The following is a 27,532-nucleotide window of genomic DNA, read 5'->3' on the forward strand; positions in this document are numbered from 1 at the left end:
TACTTTCAAGTCTTACTGAATGCAGCATGATGTTTATTTTGTTAAGTATGGTCCCCATTAGAGCCGTAAAGAATAATAAAGCACAGTTTTGTTTTGTTTTTTTTGGGGGGGGGGCTTATGTAGCAATGGGGCAGGCTGCTACAGAATGAGTGCGGACCATCTCTTTCTCAGTCAGACCAGCCCATCCCTAATCACAACTGGTTTCAAAACAGCCAGATAGAGCCGTAAAAATCTCAAGTCACGGCTTCACAGTCGCTAAGTTAATCTTTTCTTTAAGGTCTGAATCACACATGGGCTAAGTATGGGCCCTGGGCTTCAACCTGGGCCCCAGCGTCCTTAAAGGGAAACTAAAGACTCCCCAGCCTCCTGTCAATAAATGAAATAAAAGCATTGCTATTGGTGCTTAACGTGAATGATTATAATAAGTCTCTACTGCACCTTCCCTCTACAGCTCCACAGGATAATAGCTCACACATCTGGATGCCCAGTGAAAGATCTCCAGTTCGATTCCAGGGAGAGACATAAATCCTTTTGGGGTTGCAATAGAGGGCATCCGTTATAACAATCTGTCTAACACAGTGTGTTTTGGCAGGTGAGGGAACCTTGAGACGTGGTTATAGAGGTGCAGCGTGGGGAAAAGAACTCCTTAAGAAATAATCCACATAATAACTTGCTTTGCAAGGCTGCGATCAGCTGACCTGTGCTGCTACTCTATTGTTCACTGCTCTTTGTGGATTTGGCCAGCCAAATTCAGCAAGATATAATGAGATGTTTCATGAGCTGTATGGTTCATTTTCAAACCCCCAGACACCATAAAATGAGTAAAAAGAGAGTGAATCTAGTCAGCATCATCACGTTAAGTATCAGTTGATGTGTGATGTAACTTAACGTCACAAAACTGCAAACTCACCAGTTTAGCCTGAACTAACGTCTACCAACCAGCTCAGTAGACCTAAAGTATTTTCATGCAAAGTTTGAATAAGGGAATTTGTATATTTCAAGTATGAGTTCAGATCATGCATCGATCTCAAAAATGATTGAAAAACTTTGGAAAATAATCTCTCATCGTCTTTCTTACATCTTTCTCCGTTTCCCAGTCCTGCACATTAACGTTTGCTTCTCTTCCTCTCTCTCTCTTAGCTCACACACACATTTAGGAACAAACTGTGCAGAAACAGCTGTTCTGTTCTGAGATATTTGTCAAGCTGCTTGAAAAGTTGACCATGAAGTTACCCTCCTATTTAAAAAAACATCACTCAGTTTATGCTTGCGCTTCTTTTGTAGTGGTATGCAGGTGCTGAATTACAGCCACTGCAACTTTACATGGTAAATGGCCTGTATTTGTATAGCACTTTACTAGTCCCTAAGGACCCCAAAGCGCTTTACACATCCAGTCATCCACCCATTCACACACTGGTGATGGCAAGCTACATTGTAGCCACAGCCAGCCGGGGCTCGAACCGGCAACCTTCCGATTACAAGGCGACCTCTCAACTCTTGAGCCACGAGCGCCCCTGCCATCTGCACCATGAACGCATCACAGGGATGAGAAGAAAAAAAAGGATATGATGAGGGTGTAAGTGGGCTGTTGGATGTCATAGCTTTCTTATTACTGAGAAAGTATATCCGTAGTGTTACCAGGAGCAACGGCAGCCACACAAATCTAAAAAATTGAATTAATATAACCGTAATATGCACTGACCTGCCAATCCCACTAAATTGCTCATTATCTGAATGTCATTCCGACTCCCTTTGACCCCGTGAATAATACCCACCTGGAAGGGTGGAGGGGTAGAGACCGCAGGTAGGACGGTGGCAGCAGCAGCAGCAGTAGCAGCAGCAGCAGCGGGGGAGTGTTCGGGGTGCTGCATGGCCAGAGGGTTGATAAGATGCTCCACTGTGTGCACCTTCCCCTCCTCCATCAGCTTGGCTGCAGGAGTGGCGCTGAACACTGGGTACTGCCCACCCAGAGTCTGTAATGCCACTGCACATAGAGAGACACACAAATGAGAGCTTGGATAACAGACTGGAGACAACAGAGCATCATCCAAATATTAACACTACTCAGGAAATAACAGATAAGCGCACACATGCATCCAATCATTTATAGAGATAAAACACTACAGAGGCGAAGAGAGAACAGCACAAACAGGGTGAAGGGTTCAATTTCAGCAAGAAGTGGAAATAAATAAGTTACACAAATTGGCGTTGTGGTGTGATTCAGCTTATGATGGTGCTCAGCTGGGGATTAACCCTAGCACTTCAACACACACACACACAGAGCAAACACAACATCAGTCATTGTTTCAGATCCACAAAAGTCTTTTCAATCCTGTGATTCCACACAGACCGGCACCGACACTGAGCTGCAGATTGAGGTCAAATCCTTAAACAAGGAAACATCAGTAACGTCGACTCTACTGAACGGATCTCTGATCACCAAACACACGACACTGACACACACATGCAGTAAATGGTTAGTAAGGTTTAATCAATATGTTGATAAAACAATTAGGCTTAGTAGCTTTAGTCGAAGAATTTGAAGGCTGAAGAATAATTCCAGTGTTTTAAATTTTCCATATCAACATCTTTAAAAAAAAAAAAATCACTTCAGTTTCTATCTTTCATTCTTGAAAACAGAAACGTACAGGATTTAGATGATCCACCAACATTAAAATAAACTCAGTTTCATTCCCCCCTGCCTGCTTTCAGGAAATAAGGCAGAATGAAAGAAATTGAATTTTTCCACCAGGAAAATGATCCTTTGAAAACAAGACACTTACAACGTTTCTCTCTTAGCTGGGAGAGCAGTTGCTGTAGATGTAGATGTGCTACAACTCTTCATAACACTGGAATCATCCTTCAAGTGATCAGAATAGAGTGGACACAACAGTCTTTAGTTTGTGCTTTTACATTTGCATTTCAGCTCCGATTATGGCTTAAACTGTCATAACGCTCACAAAGCTACAGATAAGACTCAGTGTGACTAGAGAAAAAGCTACCTTCGTTATGTTCGAGCACTTATTAAAATAGAAAGACAAAAAAAGATCATCCATCTGTCAAGTCAAAGTTGGAGACGACTGCATATAAACTGCCTCGAAAAAACTACAACCGTATAAAAAGCTATGTATGATATGGCTGCTGACTAAACCTCTGCACTCCAGAGATTTGGTAACACTTTATTATTCTTATTGATGATTATTATAAAGAAGTGTAGCTATGGTTAATTGATTTTTAGTTAGCTAATAGTTACTGCTAAAGAAATACATAGCAATGTTAAACAGTGGTTCTACAGTGTAGGGTTTATATTTTGACCTAACAAGTGACTGATCCCTGCTTCGATTCTGGGATGTGATGCAAATCTCTAGAATTGCATCAAGACGGGCATCTGGCTTAAAAATGTACAGAATCTAAACCTGGGGAGCTACCCGCTGTGGTGACACCCTACCAAAAAGAAAGCACCCAAAAGCAGGATTGACAGGTTTACAATAACCCTGCAGATAATGTTCACAGATTATGGATAGGTAGGTATTTTTACTGTATATAGTACCATTTGTACATAACACAAAATACTCTTTTATAGGGATTTATTAATTCTGCTTTTTTAGTACTTTTGAGTTTTTGTTTACTTTCTAATATTTCTCCACTTCACATTTTCTTTTTCACTCTTGTGCTGCTGTAACAAGTGAATTTCCCCAGTGTGTGTTTAATAAAGTCGATCTCTATCTGAAGGAGGGGCGGTGGCGTAATTCACGAGCTCGTGAAATCTTGTCCGGTTTCTCTCACTGCCTAGTTTGTCTTTAATTTGTAGTTTTTTAAATTGTTTCTATTATAAAAACTGCATAAATTGTAATTTTAGGCCTATTAATATTTTGGAAACATTAATGCTTCTTATTTTATTGCTTGTTAGCAGGGGGTTGCATGTTTTCTCATGTTTCTCATGTTCATGGAGACACACCATTGGTGTGAACCATTTCTCGTAAATATCAGCTTAAATGGGCTCCAACTGTCAGCATAAAGTGTTACCTGAAGAAGCTCGTAACGGTGTTTTAAAATCACCCTGTGGTGTGTCTGAAACAACCCTTACAGTCATGGCTTTTGTGTTTTAGGTTTCAGTTCACCGCTCATTTAAACAAGCACTGATCAGCACAGTTTGAACCTGAATAACCAGAAAGACAAATTTCTGTTGTGTAAGGAAAAGGAAAGAATGAGGAATGAAGTATAGCCGTTACCTTCTGGTCATGTTGGAAAGGACTGACTACAATGTTGTTATTCTTTACTGTAAATGAAAGAAAGGCCGTCCTTTTGCGCATGACCGTCCAGAAATGACTAGAAAGCTGATTCACAAAAAATGCTCCTCAAATCACACAGGAGAAAAAACTGCGGGCTGGAAGATTTAGTAAAAGCCTTTTTGAGATGGGCAAGAATAGGTCGGGGTTTGTCTATCTCACTGACTTGTGCCATGTTTGATGCCAACTGGGTTGACGGAAGCAGCGAGCTCCAGACTGGGCATCAGCTCATAGGACTTTTCAGGCTGCTTGGTCTTGCCCTCGTGGTAGCGGCTGTAGATGCCACGACCGGCAGAGTAACCTCCGAGGTACGACCCCCGTGGCCCAGGGGTACGATTACCTGCAGTAGCACGACCACGACCTCTCACAGTACCTGCTTAAAATACAATTAAGGGGATATGATGACAGGGGTTGTGGTTTAGGGCAGCAGGGGCAATTTTGGCAAGATGAGTTTTGAAAGTTTCTCAAGACATCAGAACTTGCACACGACTAATTTAACTCATATTTTAGCTAATATTCTGCACATAGAGAAATATTGCTACTGAATTTTTGCTCCGACTTGGAGGTGTTTGGGTTTAGTGTGGCCTCTGTCTCTTATATTAGGTCTATTATGTAACTCCATAATGTTGTCGACTTGTATTCCAAGAGTTTTGCCACTTGGTGGTGAGCTCTCTAATAACCCAGCATGAAATGGGAGGTGACAGCACAGCAGGAAAAAGATGGTGTTAGAAAATGTATAGTTTGTCACATGGCAAGAAGGCTCATTGTTCATCAGAGTAACAAGTAGGAATAAGGATGTGAGAGATTACCATTGTTCTGTATCATTGGGGATCCTTTGGAGAGAAAACCAAAACACAATGATTGCTCAAAGTTAGATTTTCCTGCTATCACCCAAGACCATATTTAAAATCAATCATTAAAGGTGATGGGATTAGCATTCATTGATCCATCAGCTGGTTTTGTATTTCCCTTTTACAACACCAGTTCCAAAAGAAAGTTGGGACGCTGTGTGAAATGTAAATTAAAACAGAAGGCAAAGATATGCAAATCTCACAAACACATGTTTTATTCAAAGCTTAGAACAAAGAAAATGTACGAAAACTTCAAACTAAGGAAATGTATTTAAAGAAAGAATCTGATCACGTTGAATTTAATGGCAGCATCGCTTCTCAAAAAGTTGTGACAGGCCCATGTTCACCACTGTAGTATCCATTACGCTCTGAACAACACTCCGTAAACTTCTGGGAACTGAAAAAGACCTGAGAATTTCGATTCCCCTAACCACAGAACAGTTTTCTGTTCTGTCTCAATCCATTTTTAAATGAGTCTTAATCCAACAACAATTCACATAAGGCTTTAACCTGAATTTGTAGATGGTGCATTGAACTGTGTTCACAGACTGTGATTTCTGGAAGTCTTCCTGAGCACATGCAGTGATTTCCATGACAGAATAACGCCTGTAGCGCCGCCGGAGGGCCCAAAGATCACGCCTTCATTCAAAATGAGCTAATTTTTGTCTTTAAAGAAAAAGGTCTTAGTTAAACATTTGATATGCTTCTTCCGATGTCTTCCATTGTGACTAAAATATGGGTTTGTCAGATTTGTAAATCATTGCGTTCTTTTTTTTTATTCACATTTTACACAGTGTCCCAACTTGTTTGGAATTGTGGTTGTAACATAAAAGTGATTTTAAGCCACAAACCCTCATCAAGTTAAAGATTTCTTTAAAATTTCTCATCAAATGAATCTTTAAATGATCATATTGTCCTTTTGAACGTCTGAAAATTTCTTACAGTAAATACTGTTTTCATATCACGAGATCCTAAAATGTTTTGGAGCTTTGGCTCCAACCAAGAGGGTTTTTCATGAAACACTGAATTTTGCAACAGATTATTACTGATTGAAAAAAAAATCATTCTAACCTTTGACGAAGTACTCTCTGTTGGGTCCAATGAGGGTGTTGTAAGGATAACCATAGTATGCCAATGTGTAGGGATCACACTGATAAACGTAGTTCTGCTGAGTAGCCTCTGAAGTGGCAGGAGCTCCCCCCTTTGAAGCCTTCTGGCGTGAGTACTGCTCTTTATCGACAGGTTTGGCGAGTGTCACCTCGATGCAGGACCCTTCTACCTCTGTGCCATTGAGGTTGTCCATAGCCAACACAGCATCATCCCGGGAGGTAAAGTGGACAAAGGCGTAGTCACGGATTTTCTTTACACGCTCTACACATCCAGGGTTAAACTGGCTGAAAATCTAAAGACAAAGGATGGGAGAAATTAAAATCGTGTCAGAAATGTTTTGCATGCTCGAACCCAAATAGCCAGTCGGTCCTCACCTGTCTGATCGTCTCTTCGCTGGTTTCCATCATTAGATTCCTGACATACAAGATCTTCACTGTTTCCATCACGTCTTCGTCTACATCAATCTCTGGCTCTGCCCAGTCCACTGCAATCTGGTGGCCCCACAGCTGAATGCGTCCAGGCATCAGCTTCCTACGAGCCATGGCTGCTGCACGATGTGACTCATACTCTACGAAGGCAAAGCCACGGTTCTTCATCTTGTCTGCAGCGCTGGCATAAACTATCACATCTAATACGCCTTCTGTCACCTTGGAGACCTCTTCCAGGATCTCCTCACGTTTCTTGGTCTTGGGAATGCCACCAATGAAAAGACGGCAGTTGTCCACTGAGGAGCAGACACCCAGCAGCCGCCCAGGCCGCACTTCATAGTTATTCAGCTCCCGCACGGCTCTCTTGGCCTCGTGTTTCTCTGTGTACATTACAAAAGCGTACCCTCGATTTTTCCCATCAAAGTCCATCATCAGGCGCATCTCATAGATGCGTCCTACGGACTCAAACACTGGGACCAACTCATCTTCATAAACATCCCGCGGAATCTTTCCGACAAAGATCTCACAGCCTCGAGGAGGAGATGCACCATTCCAACCGGGAGGGGGACCGTACTTTCGCTGACCATTTTCCTGGACCATACTGTAGCCAGTACGCTCCATCAGGGCCACCAGTGAGGCCTCATTAGGTGCACCAGCAACACCCTCAGGGATGTTGAGCTGTCCATGGTGAGAGTGATGGGCACCAGAGGATTTGGAGGGGGCAACGTTGTTACTCATGGTCGAAGAAGAAGCAGGATCTTCAGCTGTCATTCTGACAAAACCATCCAATCAGATCAGGGCCTGAAGGAGGATAAGAGAGAGATCTGTCAAATTATACTGAATTAAATGGCTGCTGTAAAGACAGAGAAAAAAAATACAGCGGGAAGAAAATAGGCTGATGATCAGAAGACATCATTTAAACAACAGTGACTGATTGCTGACTTTGAGCACAATTTGCATGCATGCAAGATTACCTGACTAAAACAAACCAGCACACATTACGAGGCCTGAACACCACAGTGGAAATACAGCATCCATAAATCCTCAGGGCGCCTTCCCCTATCAGTGGTTTTACAACCTTGTTTTGTTGAGTAACTCAGATCGCTTGCTGACCTCTGACCCCTATCAGACAGATTGAAGGGCTGTAAACCCTGAAACCTCCAGCTCAAGGTTCACCAAGTATGACTAGGTCACATGCTCAGTGCATGTGTGTTTGTGGTGCGCTTGTGTGTAAAAAGTCAGCGAGGACTTAAGCTATATAAGGAATTTTGTGTAACATAAACCCTGTTATGTGACAAAAGGCTGCACACATTCATCTTTGCTACACACAAGCCTCCTGTGTGCACGCTCACCACGTGGCGGTGTTGGATTTTCCATCTCCTTATCAATATGAATGCCATACAGAGTGTGGGTGCAGCTATTAGTGTGTGCACATGTGTGTTTCAGTGTGTCCTCATTAAGTAGTGCAGCCCTAAAAAAGGAACAGAGAACAATCAGAAATCGGCTTCCCGAACATAAACCTCTTACTCTGTTATTTTCCAACACAGCCGGCATTCAGAATGGAAAAATCCACAGGTTTTTAAATCCCCCAAATCATGCTGCATAAAATAGTAAGCAACCAATCAGAACAGACTATAACACTAATTTGATGTGACTCGGTATCATGTAAAAACATATAGGCCAAAAAAACAAATACTCGCTACTTAGGCTTTGCTTGGGTTTCTTTGTGCAGCACAAGATTGTCTGGACTAGGATGGAGATAGGTGAGGCAGTCAACAAAGGCAAAACACTAAAAAGCCAAGCAACCATGGTAACCTGCACACTGATCTGACCTGACCCAACATCCCACTCTCCTACAAACAAACCTGTTCACATGTCACTTTGTCCAAGGCTGAATGAGGGGCTTAGAATGACTAGTTCAAACATGGATGATAGTACAAAAAAGGAAGGAAGCTTTAAATGTCTTTTTTAAACAAAGCACAAACTCCCAAACGGTTAGGAAAAGGAAAAGGAAATCACCAAGTGTGGGGAAAAAAAAAAAAATTTCCTCCTTTATCTTTTGCCAGTAGTTCACCACTGGTTGCTGAATCCCGACGAAGGTCAAGATGACATTCATTTATATCTGCTTTTCCAAAATAGTTTTCCAAGAATGGGTCATGGACCTGTTCTTGGGTAAAACTAAGGACAATGTGTGTATTCTAGCTCAGGAAGCAAAACCTTTGAGCATTTAACTGGCCTGCCTATCAGCACACGGGTCTTACTAAGAAATCATGCCGAAGCCTTCCGGGTTGTATCCACAGGTTCAAATTTTTCTGCGGTGCGTGGATTGTCTGAGGTTAATGTTAGAATTCGTATGTCGTGCAAATTCAATGGAAGGTTTCTAGGAGCTGTTGTTGTTGGGAGGTGCTTTTTAAACTAGGCTGCCAAACAGACACTGTCACCTTCAAACTAACTCATACTTGGAAGTATGTCTCTGCTTCCAGTTTGAGACACACTTTTTCAAGTTTTCCTACCACTCAGCTAGCAGCTCTTTGGGGTTGGGGTCCTCTATGCAAAAACTACAAGTAGCTGCAATCTGCTAAAGACCAAAGCAATCACAACTAGGTTTTTTGGTGCAGCACCATGTTTTTGACCAGTATGACTTACTGACAGCTAACAGCCACTCACCGTGTGGGGAATACACATTTTTCCAAGTTTGACCAAGTTGTAACACATCAAATGTGGCGAACAACTGTCCAGCAATGTATGTGTGACCTCAGTAAGACCCCTCTATAGGCTAATGTTAGTCTATAGAAGACAACTTTTTTGTTTAAATATATTTTTTCCTGTGAAGATCAACAGGAAAGCAGAGGAAAAAAGGGCCACGGGTCAGACCCGAACTCCAGCCAGCCGCTTTCAGTATTGTGGCATATGGTTGCCTGCTCATCCAACTGAGCTAAACTGGCACCCGTATCAAAAGCAACCCTAACCCTTCACCTTAAGAAATAAAATCTTCTGCCAGTTGTAGACAAATTATTTTTTTAAGAAAAAAGGGGGATATAAAAATTAATCAGAAAGATGCCTTGTGGGTACATTACACCTGTGTTAATGTACGAAAAATAAAAGTGTCCTAAAATAGTTGCACATATCAGTACATATTTTATGAGGTGGTGAAAACTTGTGATAGTGTATTTTATATGCTTGGACACACTAACCACTACCTTACAGCTTCCTTTGCATGTAGTCTTGTGTTTTTAATCAGTGCAAAGTAATTATAAGGAGACGACAGACGTAAAATCACCCTCGGTAAATATGATTATTGATGGAATGTTCCTTTATGACAAAAAACCCCTAAATGTCTTACATGGTTTGTTGCACTTTATCAGTATTTTTTGTCACTTCACGTCCCTTTTTAGGGCTGCCACTGAAAACATTTATGAAAGTAGTTTGTTTTGGCATGCAAACAAACTATGCAGCGTATTCGTCATCTCTGCAGCTCATGACATTTTAATCTCTTCTATTTTTTTGCTTCAGTGTGGTTTTCTTTGTCTGCCCTCCCTCTGTTCCTTCTACCGTGTGAAGTGCTAACATGACTCGACCTCATATCAGCCTTATCTTACTAGGCTGATGACAAAAGGAGGACAATATTCACACTGGGAGTTCTGCTGGATGATAAAATGAAGCTTTGTAACACAGTGAGCTTGACACTTTGTGCACTGAAGCAGTTAGTATTAAAAAAACAACAAATTTAAATCATTCTTCCTGCTTTTCACCACTTCCTAGACATTCCTAACTTCCTCAGTGCTGACCGTGTCAGGAGTGAAGTGAAACTCTGTTGTAAAAATATGAGAATAATTTGCATGAATTTGAGATCCTTTGTGTAGCACATGTACAACACAGCATATTAAATGACAAAAAGCAGCTTGGGGAACATCTTCAGCATTCAATCCTGCATGTGTATAAGTGACAGAGAAAGGCAGAGTGGGGAGGAGGAGGAAACCTGAGGCTGAAACAGGTAGATAATTAACCAAGGTGAACACAAATCACAGCCTTTATTCACAGAGAGCATAAAGATTTACAGATGGTGTCTCATCCAGTAAAGACAAGGAGTTTGAAAAGTTATGACCACTTAGGTGTGGCTCACGTCTTCAGATTTGAGCCTCTTTGTTGGGGCATAACAGGAACAGCTAGTTACTTCGTTAAAAATAATCTACCTTGACATTAAGAGCTCAGAGTTCGCCTGGTCAAAGGTTACGAACTCAGAGCGGCGCAAGATAGAACGACTGGCAAGCGAACAAGCGAAGGAAGTTCAAGAGCGGGAATTTGTTTAGTTAACAGAGCCGAGCTATTCCCGTGAGATTGCTTGCTACGTTACGTTTATGATTGATAGAAGCACCTGATTCTCTGCATATTAACAGCGTGTTACTGGGGACTGAGTTGTTTTATGAGCGGACAGAGAGGCTTTTACAGAGTTCTTCAGGTCGTCATAAACACAGATTGACTTGCAAAATCCATCTTTTTTCTCAAAAGAGCAAGTGAGCATATAACATTATGAATCTGTAGTCAGCTATGAAAAGGAAGGATATTGTATTATTTATGACTTTAGGATTTCTCTTATCAGAGGAATATGCATGTACAGAGGTCTGTACAGCGATCCAGAGCACTGATGAAATAGGCCTAAGAAGGCTGCCATCTTTAGCCACACACTCATGTAGACACGTGGAGGAAATTGATTCACAGTCCCCCCAGCAGCCCCCTAACAACAGCGTCGCAAGGCAGCAGAACAGGATCGTGGAAGCACCAACGTTTAAATAAGCCTGAGTCCTGCTACTTTATACATGCAACACAAACACCAGCCAGATAACAACAGATGTGGTCTGTTAAGGTAAGTTTGAGGTAAGTCCTAAATAACTCAAATACTATTTAAACCATCCTTCAAAGACAGGTCCGTAGAGATAACTGCAACAACAATAATCAACGCATAGTCTCAAGTCACAAAAAGTTGTCATTCAAGGACAGCGAGCGCCTATCCAATCAAAGGGAGCTAGAGATACGGGGAAGTGAGAGTAAAACAGAGTAGAAATCTTGAGAAAGATCGTAGCAGAGGGATGGTGGTGGAAAAGAGAAGAGGAAGTAGAAGCAGAGAGTGGTCAGAGAGGAGGATATCTACCCCTGTTGCTTCACAGCGCTCCGCTGCTTGGCCGCCTGCTCTGGGAGTGTTAGTCCACCTCCATGAGAGACAGGTACAGCAGGGCACTGAGCACAGAGTCCAGCCTCCTCTACACTAAGACACACACACACACACACACACACACTGACCCAAAGCTGCAAGCATGAGAGCTGATGAGGGTGGAGCTAAAACAGGTACTTGAGTTTGTGTGTGTCTGTGTGTACATGTGGATGAATCTCATCTTTACTTTTACTGTTATTTCATACACACACAAGCACGTTAACAAAATTTACTCATACATAGAGCAGTATTTATATTTCACACACATATACTGACACTGTGGAAAATATAATTGATGCTGTAATCTCCTTTTCAGACTTTCCATGTACAAATGACATGATTGAACCAGTAATTTTAATTTATCTGCTTACTTAAAGACAAATAAACTGTCAGTGTTCACCAGCCAAGAGAAGCATGCCACTAAGTGACATTACAACCAAGGCCTCGGTCACCCAGACCTAGAGACCTGTTTGCAACCACCTGGCAACCATTGGTCACTAGGGAAAAATATATTGCCAAACCGGTTGGCAAGTGGTTGCTGCCAATCGTCAGGTGAAAGTGGTCACAAAGAGGTGCACAGTCCTGCTCCAAAGCCTCTTTGTGATTGCTCTGGTTACTAGCAGATGGCATGAAAAATGCCAACTTCTCTGCAAACAGTCGCTGACTGTGGCAAAACTGAAAGGTGCTGATGGTTTCACTACCACTCACTGAGTACTTGGCTGGTGTTTACTTGGAAGGCGCCGGCTTGTTTGAAAAATCTGCTAGTGATCACCAAAGCAATCACAAGGAGCTTTTAGGTGGAGCTCCCTCTGCACGATCAAGCTTTCCAGCATCCATTCACCCAGCTGTCCGGGAATATGCAACCCATTTTCTAGCACTTCCTTTAGTGAAAGATAGTGGTTTAGTTCAACAGAAAGAAAAACATTCTTACATATATCCAAGCAGACCTAACAGAGTACTTCTGCACTACTTTTACCTTTATAGTACTTTTACTGCATTTAGGAATACAGCTATATGTTTTCACTGATCCAACGCAGCTGTAGAAAAAAAAACACAAGTCAACAAGTCTTTGTTCCCTGACAAGTGAAAGCAGGTAATGCAGAGAGGAGTATGATGGGAAATTGAGTTTTAATGGGTTTTGAGGGTTTTCTGCTTAGATTTGCAGAAAAGGGAAAAATGTTCAGGAAACGTTCAAACTGGGGTTTGAATACTTCCTCATGTTTGTGCTGCAGTGAAGGGACATCTGAAAATTCTGACTGGAAGCTACCGCTGGAGTGATTTCTGTCATATCAGCACAAAACTGTGACTGTATACAAGTGTGTGCGTGTGCATTCAGGCATTCACGTGTGTTTTTTTTGTACATAACAACGGTGAACGTGTTCCTAGCACAGCTTAACCTAAGCAAACAGCACACACCTACCTGGGCAGTCAAAAGAGCAGATCAAGATATGAGAGAGAGGACGGAGAAAAAAAGTCACACGCTTTCAGATTTTGTTCAAAACAAAGAAAAAAAACGTTCCCTGTGTCTTCTGAAAGGAGCGAGAAAAGAGAGTGTTTGGGGAGACATGAGAGTTACAGTCTGGTGAAAAGCACACTAAGTTTTAGTTGCTAGTGAAACCGACCTCACTCTTTAACGACTGAGTAAACAGGCAAGAAGACAGGGTGTGAAGTATAAAGGCCAAAGAATAATGGACGGACAAAGACTAAAGATTAAATGATAGTGAGATACAAACGGGCTTTTCTGTCTATGAATTTACTTTACAATCACATCAGAAAGAGCTCGCTCAGTACAAATGACACCAAAACAGTGTCTGTAAAGATACCCAGGTCAAAGTATGAATGTAAAGGTGTGTGTGTACATAAAGAAAAGAAGAAGTAGAAGGTGCGGGGGGCTGAGTGTAAAGTAAAACCGGGGTTTCTTCTAAGCCGAGGGGGGTCGGTCTAAATTAAATCATTAACTGTGACTCATTAGTGGGAGCCAATCAGAGCTCAGGCACGCCTCAGAGATTTCAGGTGTTCTGGTGACTGCACAGTTAATCGTTTAGGAGGTCAAGTCAACAGTTTATCGTTTAACTCCACGGGAAGAACTGAGAGACGGCCGAAAAACGCTGACTGTCTCCTCAATGATTGGACACGCTCACTAAATCATTATTCAGGCACCGTTCACACCACGCAGTCATTCGTGTGAGACGACATGTTTTGGAGCGCAGAAAACAATGATTTACAAAGAATTATGAAATAAAGCTGCGATCCTGCATATTTTATGATAGTCAACGATTCCCGCGAAAAGCCAAATGACAGAATCATCCATCACATTTGTTTAGCTGCAGCTGATTTGGGAAAACAAATCTTTTGAAATTTGGATATTGCGACTTTGACTAAGAGAAAATTAAGTGAAAATAAATTCTTATGAGCGAAGAACGATCATTGCTGGACTTTCATGTTCATCTGCTGAGAGGACGTATGATCAGTTAAATACATGCATTCACTGATTGGTTTTTGATGTCAGACTAAACTGCTTTTTAAACGTAACACTGCATGGCTGAAACTGACGTTGTGTTTAAGTAAAGCAATTACTTAGAACTAAATCAATCACAGTAATCAGTGGAGAGAAAGAACTTATAGAGCTGTCTTAGACTTTGTAGGATATTTATGATAAGCTGGCTCCCTATTAAGGCCAGGATTAAAAGACACACACACACACACAGGAATCTGTTACATAGGCAAAACAATGAATAAGCTGAAATAAAAATCAGCCATAAAACAGTCCTGGTAATCAGTATCTCAGCTAGAAAGGCTGACTGATTATTACATGCGCCGTCTATATAAGTAAATGAGTAGCGTGTCACAAGACCAGAGGTCCCGCTGTTCATTTCTGCAGAGTGATACGACCTGTAGGAGTGCACCACACTGTTCAGGCCACACTGTTTTCCTGGAAGAAAACAGTGTGGCCTGTCAGCCACAGAAACTGCTGTAGAAATACATAAAAAAAAAACGTTTCCTGGTGTGATTTTCATCACGTCAAACTGCTTCCAAGTTTCAGGTGGCTCTCACAACTCAACTCTCTCACAGATTTCAGCACACATATTGTTTTTAACTTTGACAAGGCCGAGCGGGATGGTGTCTTTTGATTAGAATGGCACCAAATACAAAGGAGGCATCGTGGTGTCTCTGGCCGCTGTACGGTGCATTATCTGAGCCACAGCACAGGGAAACAATCAACTTGACAAAAGAGAAGTGAGCACTGCGGCTGACCTCTTAAGACACATGATGTTCTCATGTTGACGCAGCTCAGCTGTCAACATGCTGACGCCAACAGGACGACAGAGAAACGAAGAAAAAAAAAAAAAACAGTTGTGAGGCTGAGACAAAGAAATCTGCATTATCTTAAAATGTTTATATTACATTAGCTAAACTCCTGAGAGGCTTTGCTTCTGTCCCTGCGTCCGCTCCCTTATGCCTCCTTCTCCTCCTTCTCTGCACTTTTCCTTCCTCCCATCCATGTACCTGTCACCCTCATTCCTCTGGTTCACCCAAGCTCAAAGACGAGCAGCAGGGAGGGGGAGGAAGGAATGAAAGAGAGGAGGCAAGGAGATGCAGGAAAAAGGGGAAGATTAGAAGAAAAGGGAAGAGAGTCTGAGTGGGGATCTGAGGAGGAATAGACCAGATGGAGAGGAGCGAGGGAGGTTAACGAAAAAAGAGGGGGGGGGGGCGCGAATGTGCAGGCCTCCCTCAGTGCTAGAAAGCCCTTCAAAGTGAAACTGGCCTGAAGAATTTCAGGTCAGACGGAGTGCGTAAGTGACCACCTCCAGCTCGGAGTAACTCCACTACAGAGGAAAGATTCCAGCTCATTTACTCCGAGAGCCCCCCTCCACCTCCAGGACCTTCACATTTGTCTCAAATGTCACTCAAAACAGCACGATTTGCGTCCAGCATGAGAATCTAACCCAACATAACAAAGATCCTCAAAGAAAAGCTAAGTCTTGTTATAAAGTATCACAATATACAGATCCTTCATACAGCAACAAAGTCATTACTAATCAGAAGAGCTGCTTTAGCACTCGCAGAAAGGAGCTTTGCCTCTTCAGACAAACACATTCCTCCGGCTAATCAGCTAGCCCGCTCAAGGCCATAGCAGACATTGTTTCAAGCAATTACTACTGATGCTGGCGGTGTCACACTCGTGACACGGGCTCCTTCAGAGTGTGTGTGAGTGTGTGTTTGAGGTTTAGCACAGGTATTTGGTCATGCTTGACACCGAGCAACATGACTTTATTTTGGGATTTTGTTTTTTTTCCCCCAGTGTTTTTCCCATTCACACATACTTCACACACTTAAAAATGAGCTAATCTTCACGTACTCTTGGGCCTACCCAAACACACCGAGAGAGTCAATTCTCCCACAACAGCACGCTTACAGAAGACGGAAACAACAGCGATGTCATTACAAACAGCTGTTTTTTTAGCTTTTCCATCACAAAGTGAACTTCTGTTATTGTCATTTCTGGTAGTACTTTTAGCACAGAGTATACCCTCAGTGAATGAATGAAGCAGCATGTCTCTCTCTTATGCACACACACACACAAAGCAAACACCTCACCTCACTGGGGTAAAAGTCCACGCATTATATGATGAAGAACCCGGAAGTCTATGGGTAATAATACCAGCTTCTCTGTGTAGCCACTGAAGCATTTTTATCCCCCACCCTGAACACACACACACACAGTGGTGTGCCATGCCACTCCACTGGTTCCACTGGTTCCACTGTAGGGATACCTTGATCTCCATTCCAACCTCTGATTGGAATAAAGACAGCAAAGGCACTTAAACCAATCAGTTTGACTGTGATAAAGTGGTGAAACAGGCCCCTCTGGTAAAATGATCAAGCAAAACTTGACGGATTTCTATTTAAATCGAAACGCAAACAGCTGTCTAACCAGAAACGTCTCCATCAGAAGCTGTCCTGTTAGGAACGTCTTTGAGGCAAAGGCTTCTAGAAATTATTGAGGTTGTCTTTCATGAAGATACCCGTCTGTAACGAGCATGCTTTAAGGAGACTCAAGCAAATTAGATTTTTAAAACAGACAGAAACAACCTTCGGGGTCAGTTTTAAGATGTTACCTGTTTTCCAGACTCAGATGTTGTCGATCAGGCCGAGGAGATGCAGTCTGTGTTGACGGGGTATCTTTTCACACCTATCTAAAACTCTCTCCCTGCGTCCATTCACACTCCTTTGGTGTTGACAGGCTGCAGGAGTTTAGCCAGTCTCCTTGAGTGCCTGAGTCTGTGTGTTTGAGTGCCGAGGTAAGCAAAGGTGGTTTAGTGTTTACTCATTCTCAATGGCCAGAGGAGAGAGGTGGGGCCACTTAGGGCAGGTAACCCCCTCCCTCACCCACCTTTTCTCCCTCCTTCAATCTCTCGCTCTCTCTCTTGCTAAGCAGATAAGGAGTCAGAGGAAAGGGAATGCAAGGGATGAAAGGGCAAAGGGTGTGACTGACATCAGAGAAAAGTCATGAGCTTGCGTGGGATTCAGAACAATACACTCCTGATTACATTAAATGAATAAAACCAAAAAAACCTGACGTGGAGTAGAATGATGATCGAGGAAGTAATTACTGGAATTTGCAGGAAAATTTTCCAAATGCCAGCCTTTTTGTCTAAGAGGACAACAAACTTTCACAGTCCCAAAACAAAGCAATCAGCGAATGTTTATTCTACCTACAGACCTTTGTGAAACAGATAAACACACTCTAGCACTCACACAATAAAAGCTCTTCTTTCTTCTTGTTAGGCAACAAAAAACCAACAAAAGATCTCGCTGATCACATCAGCTCGTTCCAAAACCACAGATAGAAAATAAATATGTGAAATATATCAAAATCAGATGATGTTTAAACACCAGTTTTTAATAAATGTAACAGACTGGCAGAGCTAGAAACAACTAAAAAGTAAGGAGGGAACGCCTCTCATTAAAAATAAAAACGTGAGGCTAGAGGCCTTTCTGTGGCTTTGTGAGCTAAATTTCTTTCACACGCTAACATATACTTTAGTGATTGACAGGTTTATTTTATTTTTAATTATCATTGCTAATTAAATGTTTACATTAAATGTAAATGTAATTAAATATCTCAACAAGCTAACTTTCAAGTTAAGCCAAGTTAAGCTATCAGAAGTTAAGCTAAATCATTTAAGCTAAGCTCAGCATGTTAGCTTGGACAAACAAGCTAACTTTGTTTATTTTAATCAGTCCTCACTATTGGGAGCAGTTAGCAGCAGTCACGGAGCTTCAGTCCAGTCTCAAGGCGGTTTGTGGAAAATTCACCAACAAATGTTTGTGTGTGTTTTTTTGCGCCGGTAAAAACAAGTTTACCATATTTTTCACCAGCTAGTAGAGTTATGTTTGTAATTTGTTGGACAAAGATACAGTTTCTGTGCACCTGACAGCTACTTCAGTCAATCAAGCTGTGAGTGGCATGCAGACCTTTAGCTAAGGGGTTTAACAGTGTTCCCTTTTTCTATATCTTCAGGCGTATTTCAGTCAAAGGTCTGTACAGATTATTAACCTAGTGCGGTACTGTAAATCAGAAGAGATTACTTTAGGCTGGAGGCATTTTCAGTTGTATTGAAAGACACAAACCCTTTGTCAAAGTGATATATCCTTGATTTATAGCTCAGGTTCAATCAAGTCAGTATTACAAAAAGTCTGTTAGATATTTCTGGTTTTGCCACAGTGTGTGCACAATGACATTTTTCTGGCCACTCCCAGCGAGTATCATGATTAAGTTTCACCTGACTCTTTTGTTCATGTTGAATTAAATATGAACTGAAAGTCACTTTGGTGGTAACATATTAAAGACAAAGTAAATGGAAATCAAAGCAAAGCAGTCACATTCCAGTCATATTTACCAAAAACACGAGGAAGGTGACAGAGAATAAGAACTGACAATTTACATAACTACATAACACGTAAAGAGAACAGTGCCCTATAATCTTATCAGATGGGATACAGTTACTACAGGGGGAGGTTTGTGCATGTGTGTGTGTGTGTTAGTGCCATTGTACAAGTGACACATTAACCAGTGGCTCTGTTAATGAAGGACAGGCAATCACTGGTTCTTTTGGCAGTACACACTCTCATTATATGCAGATACCCAGTTCAAAGTTTAAAATGGAGAAATCTATTCTCTCTCCAGTGGGGTGTAAAAGGGTTGCTGTGATGGCTATACAGAGTCATAAATTTATTTTAAAGTAGGAGAGCGCGTGACTCAAACACCAAGATGACTTTATGGCTCACGCACTGCCTCTCAAACTTTAAGTAAGCATCTCTAAGGTGCCTTCCTGATCTCACATCAACGATTCATGACCCAGGTGATATTTATACTATGATAATATTATCTCTAATAACTCAAATACACAAATAATCTTTTAAAAATTTAAATAAGAACAAAACATAAGTAGGTTTAGAGATCATTAATTAAGGTTGTATATTTTTTTCAACTATCTCTACAAGAGGAGCTATAGTTAATAGATATATGAATTTGAAAAATCATGGCCGGCGCCAATTGTCCCTAAGTAAGAATCACTTCCTCCAAAAGCTAAAGTGGGAAGCTACTACGGTTTAAACCAACAGCAAGAACAGGGTCTCTCAAATAAAAGTGCAAAACAGCGTGAATGAAATGCAATACAAGCAAAGAGTCACAGCCGAATGAAGAGGAGACACAAACAGAGAGAAAGAGATATGGGACCGGCCCTGCAGGTCTGACATGAACCATTGGAAGCAGTACACAAACGACTTTTCCAACGGACAGTGTGATGTTCAAGTCTGTAGAAAAGCCAGATGTCTTGTTTCTAAATCAAAGTGAGAGCAGCAGATACCAAAAATTCAACACCCCAAAAGACCAACATCAGCTGATATCACTGAGCTGGAAGTTTACTGTGTAAATGTGGTTACACACAGAAAACAAGAATTTAAACAGTTTTATTGGCAGTTTTATTTTAATGTACATCTGACTTTTCTCAGCTCAAGGTTAACCGGTCTGTGCGTTCTGTAACGTTTTTTTCAAATAAAGTCAGTGTTAATTGAGCATGACGTTCGTTCAGGCAGGACAATGCCAGCCCTCATGAGCTGATGGCTCAGGTGATACCTGTGCAAACATCCAAACTGAAAATCTCATACAGTCAGTGCACATATACACACCACTTTGCAACCCTGACTGAATCTGACTGAATCAGTGCTATATCCATTATCATTGACACCTGCACTGCTCTTTCTGCTTCTGTCCGCACCTCCAGCTTTCAATAACTTGCACATGAAACTAAGTCATACCACCAGATATTTAAATGTTAAGGTTTAGATACTGGCATTGACTTCAGACCAGTGCAAACACTCCAGATGCTCAAACATATGCTGATATGATACAGCCTGTGCACATTTCCATTTGCCTTTGCTAACCTTTAAGAACAATTATTCCGTTTAATGAATCGATCATAAAAACTTCTGCAAAATCATTTAAAAGTATCTGCTGCATTCAATTTGAGAAGTATGATCAGCGCTGCATTTTAGAGCGTTTGAAATTCACGTATAAAGTCAAACATCATCAGCGGGTTTGCAACGAGATCTCGTTGGGGTGGCGTTTAGGTTTTGTGTTGAATGTAAACTTCAGTGTCTTTACTACAGTTAATGCATAAACATTACAGAAATGCCCTGACATGTGTCTCAGCACCGCAAGGTGTCCGTTTCTCATGAAAAGATTTCCACCAGGCAGCAGATCACCCCACTGTCAGAGGCAGCAACTCAACCCGCTTTAAAAATAAAAAAATAAAAATAAAGACAGACTCTGGGGTTTCAGTGTGATGTTATCCATGTTTATCTGTCAGCATGTACCAGTCAGCTCTGACCTAATAACTGTAAAATATAAAATGTTTAGTAGTAGTAAAAAGTACCAGTAAAACTATCCAGTATTGCTTCACATACAGTAGATAAGATCTACTAAAAATCTAAAACCAAAACAGAAACAAAAATATACACAAAAATGCAAAAAACAAAAACAGCATCTCCAGTCCTCCTTCTCCTTTATCACATACAGTTTTGCAACATGCTCTATTTTAGGGTCAGTATCACACCATTAAGTATTTTGTATTTCTAAGTATTTTGTCACCCATGCCTTTTGTAGGACATAAGTGTCCTTGTGAAATGTAGCGAATCATAACTGGATGGGAACGGTTTCACTTCAGCATTCTCGTCATCATCACCCCAACAGAGGGAGCAAACAGCACAGGGTGTCAAACACTTGCATATATGTGATTGCACAAAGCTTGTAGCGTGCACGGAGAGAGAAAGATTAAACCTGTCCAGCATAAAGAGGGGGGAAAAATGCTGTTCAGCTTAAAAATGCTCAGATAATAAGACTGCACTGAAGCCAAACAGGAAAAGTCTGGTTCTACTCAGTCTAACACTTCCTCATTCAAAGGGTCACCTCGCATCCTGTAACTGCTGTCAGCCAATCTGCATGTCCCACTTATCGTGAACAAAAATGACTCAGCACAAAAAGAAAGCCTTTTTGGCCTCCTACCGCACAACCGCGCGCTCACAGGACGTTAAAGTCCTGATCTTTTTTTTTTTCTTCCATTGTGATGAAAGAAGTTTTCCCTTTTGCCTAGAATTTGTCAGCTGACACGTTGGTCATGTGGCTTATCGCTAACCAGTGAAAGAGCAGCAGCAGTGTGTGTGTGTTTGTGTGCTTAGCTGCTACAATCACTGCCAAGGTCAAGGAGACCATGAAAGAAGGATAAAGAACTATGAGTAAAAGACCTGAAGGAGCTCAAAAACATGCGGACACCACAGAAATAAAGAAATAGTCATCCTTATGACTGTTAACCGCACTGTAGCCACCTATTATCTGGCCAACAACCAGCAACCGCTGTAACGTCAATGTGGATGAGTGTCCTCCACCAACACGAGAAACAAAACTAACAATCATGTGACGGAGCATGAGCAGCAAGGGCGTGAAATAAGAGACAGACCAGAGGAGATGGGCCAGTTGTACAGGATTAAAGCTGCGCTTGTTAAATCACCACTTCAGCTAAAATTCACGCAGTATTGTGCAAAAGTTTTAAGCCACCCCTCATTTCCTTACATTTTGCCTCTAAGGAGCCAGACTTTCTTGGAACATTTCAAAGCAGTCTTGAGCAAGGCCTTAAGATCTTTCAGTGATTTTCTTTGGACATTGGCTCCTTTTCCCACTCATTTCCAGTCCTGTCCCTGTCCCCAGTACCTGACCATCTTCAGAGGAATGTTTTTTCTGTTTGTTGAGCCACTCAGCCCTGACACATTACTCATTCATAAATAAATAAGGCACCTGACTCAAGGGATGAACCAGTGTTGCGTCTACAGACTACTTAGCTTTACCAGCATTGGTACAAAACCACATCATTTGTTCCCATTTCTTTTGTTGAATCTATGAACTATGCCACATATATCACAGCCTGACAAAATCGTATATTTGCACTACCAAGATGATTCTCAAAGCTGTTAGCTGGAAACTTGGCATATCTCAGCATGCTGCAGAGCGTGTCCTTAAAAATTTGAGGAAACAAAGACAAAGGGAAGACGAAAGAAGAAGTGGCAGGCCTAAAAGCTATCCACAACAGATGAACAGTATCTAAAAGTCATGTCCTTATGAAGAAGGAAAAAAAATCCAATCCTGACAAAGGACCCGAGTGATGTGTCTGGCCCTACACATCTACTGTGCGGGATCATCCAGACAGCAAGAACAAAGAGAGCTTTGAATGTCCTTCAAGAAGCCTGGAGAACTGCTCCTAAAGAAATGACAAGAAAGCTTCCCTAAGAGATTTCAGTCTGTGTTGTAGACTGAAGAAGAATTGTCATTCTGAATGTCTTCTTACCCATTTTGTAGTGTAAAGAAATGAGAGGAGGCTCAAGACTTTTAAATTAAACCACAATAAAGGACACACAGCACTTACTGCAAATAATTCTAACTGATAAAAGAAATCTTGCGAAACTAGATGCACTTTCCTAAAAAGAAAAAAAGAAAAAGAAGTCCAGTAAGGACAACCGGCCAGTGTTTGTGAAGGACACTGAGTGCACAGACATTCAATGTCAAGGATGTCAGCAAACCTTTTATTCTGGAACCGTTTTCCAAACGTGACGCAGCGTTTTTAATGGCTGCTCAAACAGCAGTTCAGCGTCAAAATGTTTGCCCTGGTAATCGTCAGCAGTCACCAGTTAACTTTGTGAATATTTGCATTAACAGGGCAGCAATTTTGATATGTTCACTGTAGTACAAACGCGTGGTTAACAGTCAGAGCCTCTGATTGGTTGTCTTATCATATACCAGCAGTAGTAAGCATCACATGTCTTTATGAATGGAGCATCACCTATAATCAGTCCACTTCCATAAATGTACTGTATGTCATGCTTTAGCATACAAGTAATGCATCTTTTGTCTTTTGGCATCATCCCTTACTTCCTGGAAAGACTGAACAATCTCTAGCTAGCACACCTAAAGAAATGAAAACACACACACACACACACACTCGGTAAAGTGAGAAGGGAAGGTAGGCAGATAAGAACAGAATGAACAGAATGAAAAGCGGATGGAATTCATCGCTGTTCTCGACAGCTAACGCACAATAGCTGTTCTGCTAAACAGTGTCATGCACACCGCCCCGAAACAGAGGCTTAATGACGTGAAAAATACAAAGACATCACCCTGAGAAACTAAAGCAGTGTGAATTCCACCTGTTCACCTGCTCCCGTACTGAAACCCCTAATACAACAAAGGGGAGGGAAGAAGGGGGGGTGTGGGAACATAAGAGAGAGGGAAGATCAGAGAGAGAAAGAGCCCGACTGTCTGCATATAAAGAGTGTGTGTGTGTGTGTGTGTGTGTGTGTGTGTGTGTGTGTGTGTGTGTGTGTGTGTGTGTGTGTGTGTGTGTGTGTGAGAGAGTGCTTCAGTGTGGATACTTTGTCAGTTTTGTGCATCAGTTCAGATTCAACCTACGGAACATTCCATTCTGGCACAGTGTGAGTCTGCGTGTGCACATGTTTGTGGTCGTGGTTTAGATTTGAAGAATACCGGAAAGTAGTGGTTAAATTATCTGTTCTTAACATATATGTAAATGACTTTACTGTCCTCTTAAGTGATGGAAATTCAGCCCTGTGTGTCTGCGTTTGGCCTTATCAGGAGATCCAGTGCAGAGCCGTGTGTAGCTTCTTTCCCTGCAACAGACTCACTTACACACAAAACACACCCCTCAACAACATCCACATTTACTCGCCCTCCCTGCCAGTATCAAACCACCCTCTGCACACACACACACCTTGCCTCTTGGCCTGCTGTCCAGACAACTAACCCATTGTGTGTAGCAACAGGTATGCAGAGAAGAGTCTGTTTGAGTACATGCAACAAGAAACTTGGTGTGTGTGTGTCTGTGAACAAGCTAAAAGGATACCTTGGCATTTTTTCCCCAAGTCTGTTTCATAATGATTCCAACATGAGCTTATGCACTTTACTTTTGTTTTGTAATCTCTGCAGCTCCTCTACGAAAGCACCTGAAGTTTAACTGTCTGTTAGGACAAACGTAGGGTTTGTCCTACGTCCCTTACATTAGAAACCGGTTATGCCACTGCTAATATGGACAAATACAGAAGACAAAGCATCATACATACGTTTGTGAACCTGTCTTATAACATGTCTCCGACCTCACTCGTTTAACCCGAAAGGGCGCAAGAGGAGGATTTAGGAAACAAGCAGTGAAATGAAGCACGATAACAGCATTAGTGTACGAGCAGGTTTGGGGGACAGAAGAGGGAAGGGAGGGAGGCGAGCAGGATAGGAGGAGAGGATGGAGGGTTCAGCGGTGTCACCGCACTGGGGGGGTGGAGGGGTTACTCGTGGGTCAAAGGTTGAACAGCACAAAGGCAGAGGGAGAGAGGGGAAAGGGGGGAAGAGGAGTGTTGATCCAGCCTTCGCAGTGAGTGGAAGTCACCTGTTTACACACTCGACAGTTCCGCCACGCTCACAGAAGGAAGGCAGTTGCACAATATCACATCTCAAAGGCACAGTCTAATTACAAAGAGGGGAAAAAAAAGACTTTTTCACATTTAAATGTTGTGAAATCAGTCTACACAGACAGATAATCCGAGTTTTGAAATAACTGTCTCCTTATCGTGGTTGACAGCGTTCATGTGGTCAAAGAATGAAATATAAATGATCCCTTTGAACACTAATCTTCAGTGCTGTTCAGTGGAAGCACTACATATTATTAACTATATCTAGGAGGTGAACACAAGAGTACACAGTGTAAGAAGCTAAGTGGTGGTGGCTGGGGTAGATAGTGGAATTAAGAGTTTGGACAGTCTGACACTACGATTTATATTTGAAGTCCTACTTGCATGTTGATTTAGGCAAAAAAAAAGTATGGTTAATTAAAGTGGCAATAAAATCAATGCAGATATCTTTCAATTATAAAAAGTGTACCAATGCTTTAGTTGAGTTGAGAGTAAATAAACTGTCAGCAACCAGTGAACAGGTGACCTATCTAACTGTATTTTGGAGAAAGAATTTTTTTAATTTAATGAAGACACAACTTGCATATTCTGCTACGTATCTACAGAGCAGATTTAACACATATGTATAATCCTGCTACTAGACTTCAGAGGTTTCAACTCCTGATAATGTGGTTTTTTCACACACAGCACAGCATTTTCCTCAAAATCTACTTCCGCAAACAGGATTAGTCCGTTAACTGTTCTGGACAGACATGTTGGTGCTGAATTTCTTAAGTAAAATAATCACCACAAACTGGTTGTTTGTGCTGTCTTTGCAGCACAGCAGGTTTCACCAGTACAAAACCACTCAGAAATAACTGAATGCGGAATCATTACATGGTAATAGTTCTCCAAGCTTTCATAAATATGTTTCAAGGAAATGATTTTATCCTCAAAAGTTCCTGCTTGAGAACATTTCAGATCTACAAAAGGGTTTGATTCACAGCTGAACATTTCTGATTGGTTTAGTAATTGAGGGATAACTTTTGTAGTAGCACAACAAGAGCTGCTCGCTTTTACCAAAAGAGTGACAATCTAGAGAATTTGTCGATCCTTTAGTTATTGATAAACAAGGCTGGAAAGAGCATGTTCATCATGATAAATGTCAGAGGACACCTTGCAGAGTAGGTAGTTTAGCAGCGACTTGCTTTGTTGCTTGTAAAGTTGGCTGGCAGACTTTGCGTTATATCTGTCCATGCAGAATACATTTTTTTAGCTTTCTCTGGGTACTTAGCAAAAAAGAGCACACACAGAAGGCTTATTTTTGCATCTCGCACCACTCTTTCAAGAAACAGTTGCCTTTGAGCTGACTGAACTGTGGTGATGATCTCTGCCTGGAAGTCAGAGAGCCATCAGAGGAAAGAAGGTAAAAGAAGAAGAGTGAGAACAATACAGAGACCTGGGGTTTTCTTGACCTGGTCATGGGCGTAGCCATCCTTGGATAAAGCTAAAGTTACAGGAAGTGCTTGGATGAAATATCCGATTTACATAATGGTTCATCTTTCACAGCAAAAATTCACTTTAAATCACCCAGTGATTATCTGTGAAGTTTCAGTTGTACAAACAGACCCTTTGACCATAGCATTTCACTCAATGCGTAATCTATAACTGAAGAGTACATTTGTCGGCTTATCCACGTTTGTAACATCTGAACAGTTTGTTAAGCAACTGGACATCTGCTGACGTTACTTTTTATCCTGGCTGTGCGAAAACAGCCGTCATGTTACCGAAGATAAAATATAGATAAACAACAACGTGTCTGTGTCGTGTTTGTTGTCTGACAGTATGGTGATGTCCTAATCTCTGGATAAGGACAATCTCTGCGAGGTCCTGTGCTTGTGATGTTACTAAGTGCAACCCTGGTTTTCATCCAAGTGTAACTTTAAAGTGTGAAGGAGGTGTCTATCCAATCAGAATCCAGGATGGCTGGATTATAGATTTTGCTCCTGATTACAGCTAGCACCCATCGTCCTCTCAGTACAGATGCCGTTAGTTATGAAAATAATGTCCTGAGCTCTCGAGCATCACTGCCCAGGGTTGTAACGCTTTAGTGACTGTTGTCACTGTCTCATTATGGCTATGGCTAACGCCACACTGGTAAGAGCTGGTGTGGTTATCTACAAAGTTCACTTGTGGGTCATATAGTTTCTCTACTCCTTCCACTGCATAAATACAGAGTTGGTGAACCTGACAGTTAAGCTCAGTGTCTCTGTGCAGCTTTTGCTGTGTTTTGAAGGTGATCGTCTGTGGTCATGAAGCTATTTAATGCTTCAGTTTTGAAGCTAGCGGTCCTACGTTTCAGTGCCGACTTGAGTCGGGGGTTCCAGATTGAGTGAGTGAGGGGTTACTTTGATGCCCCCTAAGAGCCACATGAATGCTTGACTCATAGGTGTTACTTTCTCCAGTCGTCTCAATCAAAATATTCGACGGCCTTAGCTAAAAGCTCAAACACTTCAAAACAGTAACTCTAAAGTCCTTTCTGGTAAAAATGAGACTACTTTAGCATTACTAAGGATCTGTGCATGACACGCTACAGTTCTCTCAGATTAAGAGGCAGGAACTAAACAGCTGTTA

General features: G+C 41.7%; 1 protein-coding gene across 1 annotated transcript in view; it reads right to left on the bottom strand.

Annotated features, from left to right (window-relative positions):
- Window positions 1–27,532, bottom strand: part of rbm47 (RNA binding motif protein 47) — a 35,321-nt gene that overhangs the window by 1,316 nt on the left and 6,473 nt on the right. The window contains exons 3-6 of the mRNA XM_085355960.1: window positions 6,625–7,479; window positions 6,212–6,542; window positions 4,456–4,665; window positions 1,776–1,984 (exon numbers count right to left, since the gene is read on the bottom strand). Of these exons, the coding sequence (XP_085212086.1) occupies window positions 1,776–1,984; window positions 4,456–4,665; window positions 6,212–6,542; window positions 6,625–7,449 (1,575 nt within the window). The 5' untranslated portion in view covers window positions 7,450–7,479. The remainder of the gene's footprint in view (window positions 1–1,775; window positions 1,985–4,455; window positions 4,666–6,211; window positions 6,543–6,624; window positions 7,480–27,532) is intronic.

The sequence above is a fragment of the Diplotaxodon limnothrissa genome, linkage group LG6 (genome assembly GCF_057381915.1).
Source record: "Diplotaxodon limnothrissa isolate DT_005_m linkage group LG6, D_limnothrissa_male_GT1.1, whole genome shotgun sequence".
NCBI classification, from domain to species: Eukaryota; Metazoa; Chordata; class Actinopteri; order Cichliformes; family Cichlidae; genus Diplotaxodon; species Diplotaxodon limnothrissa.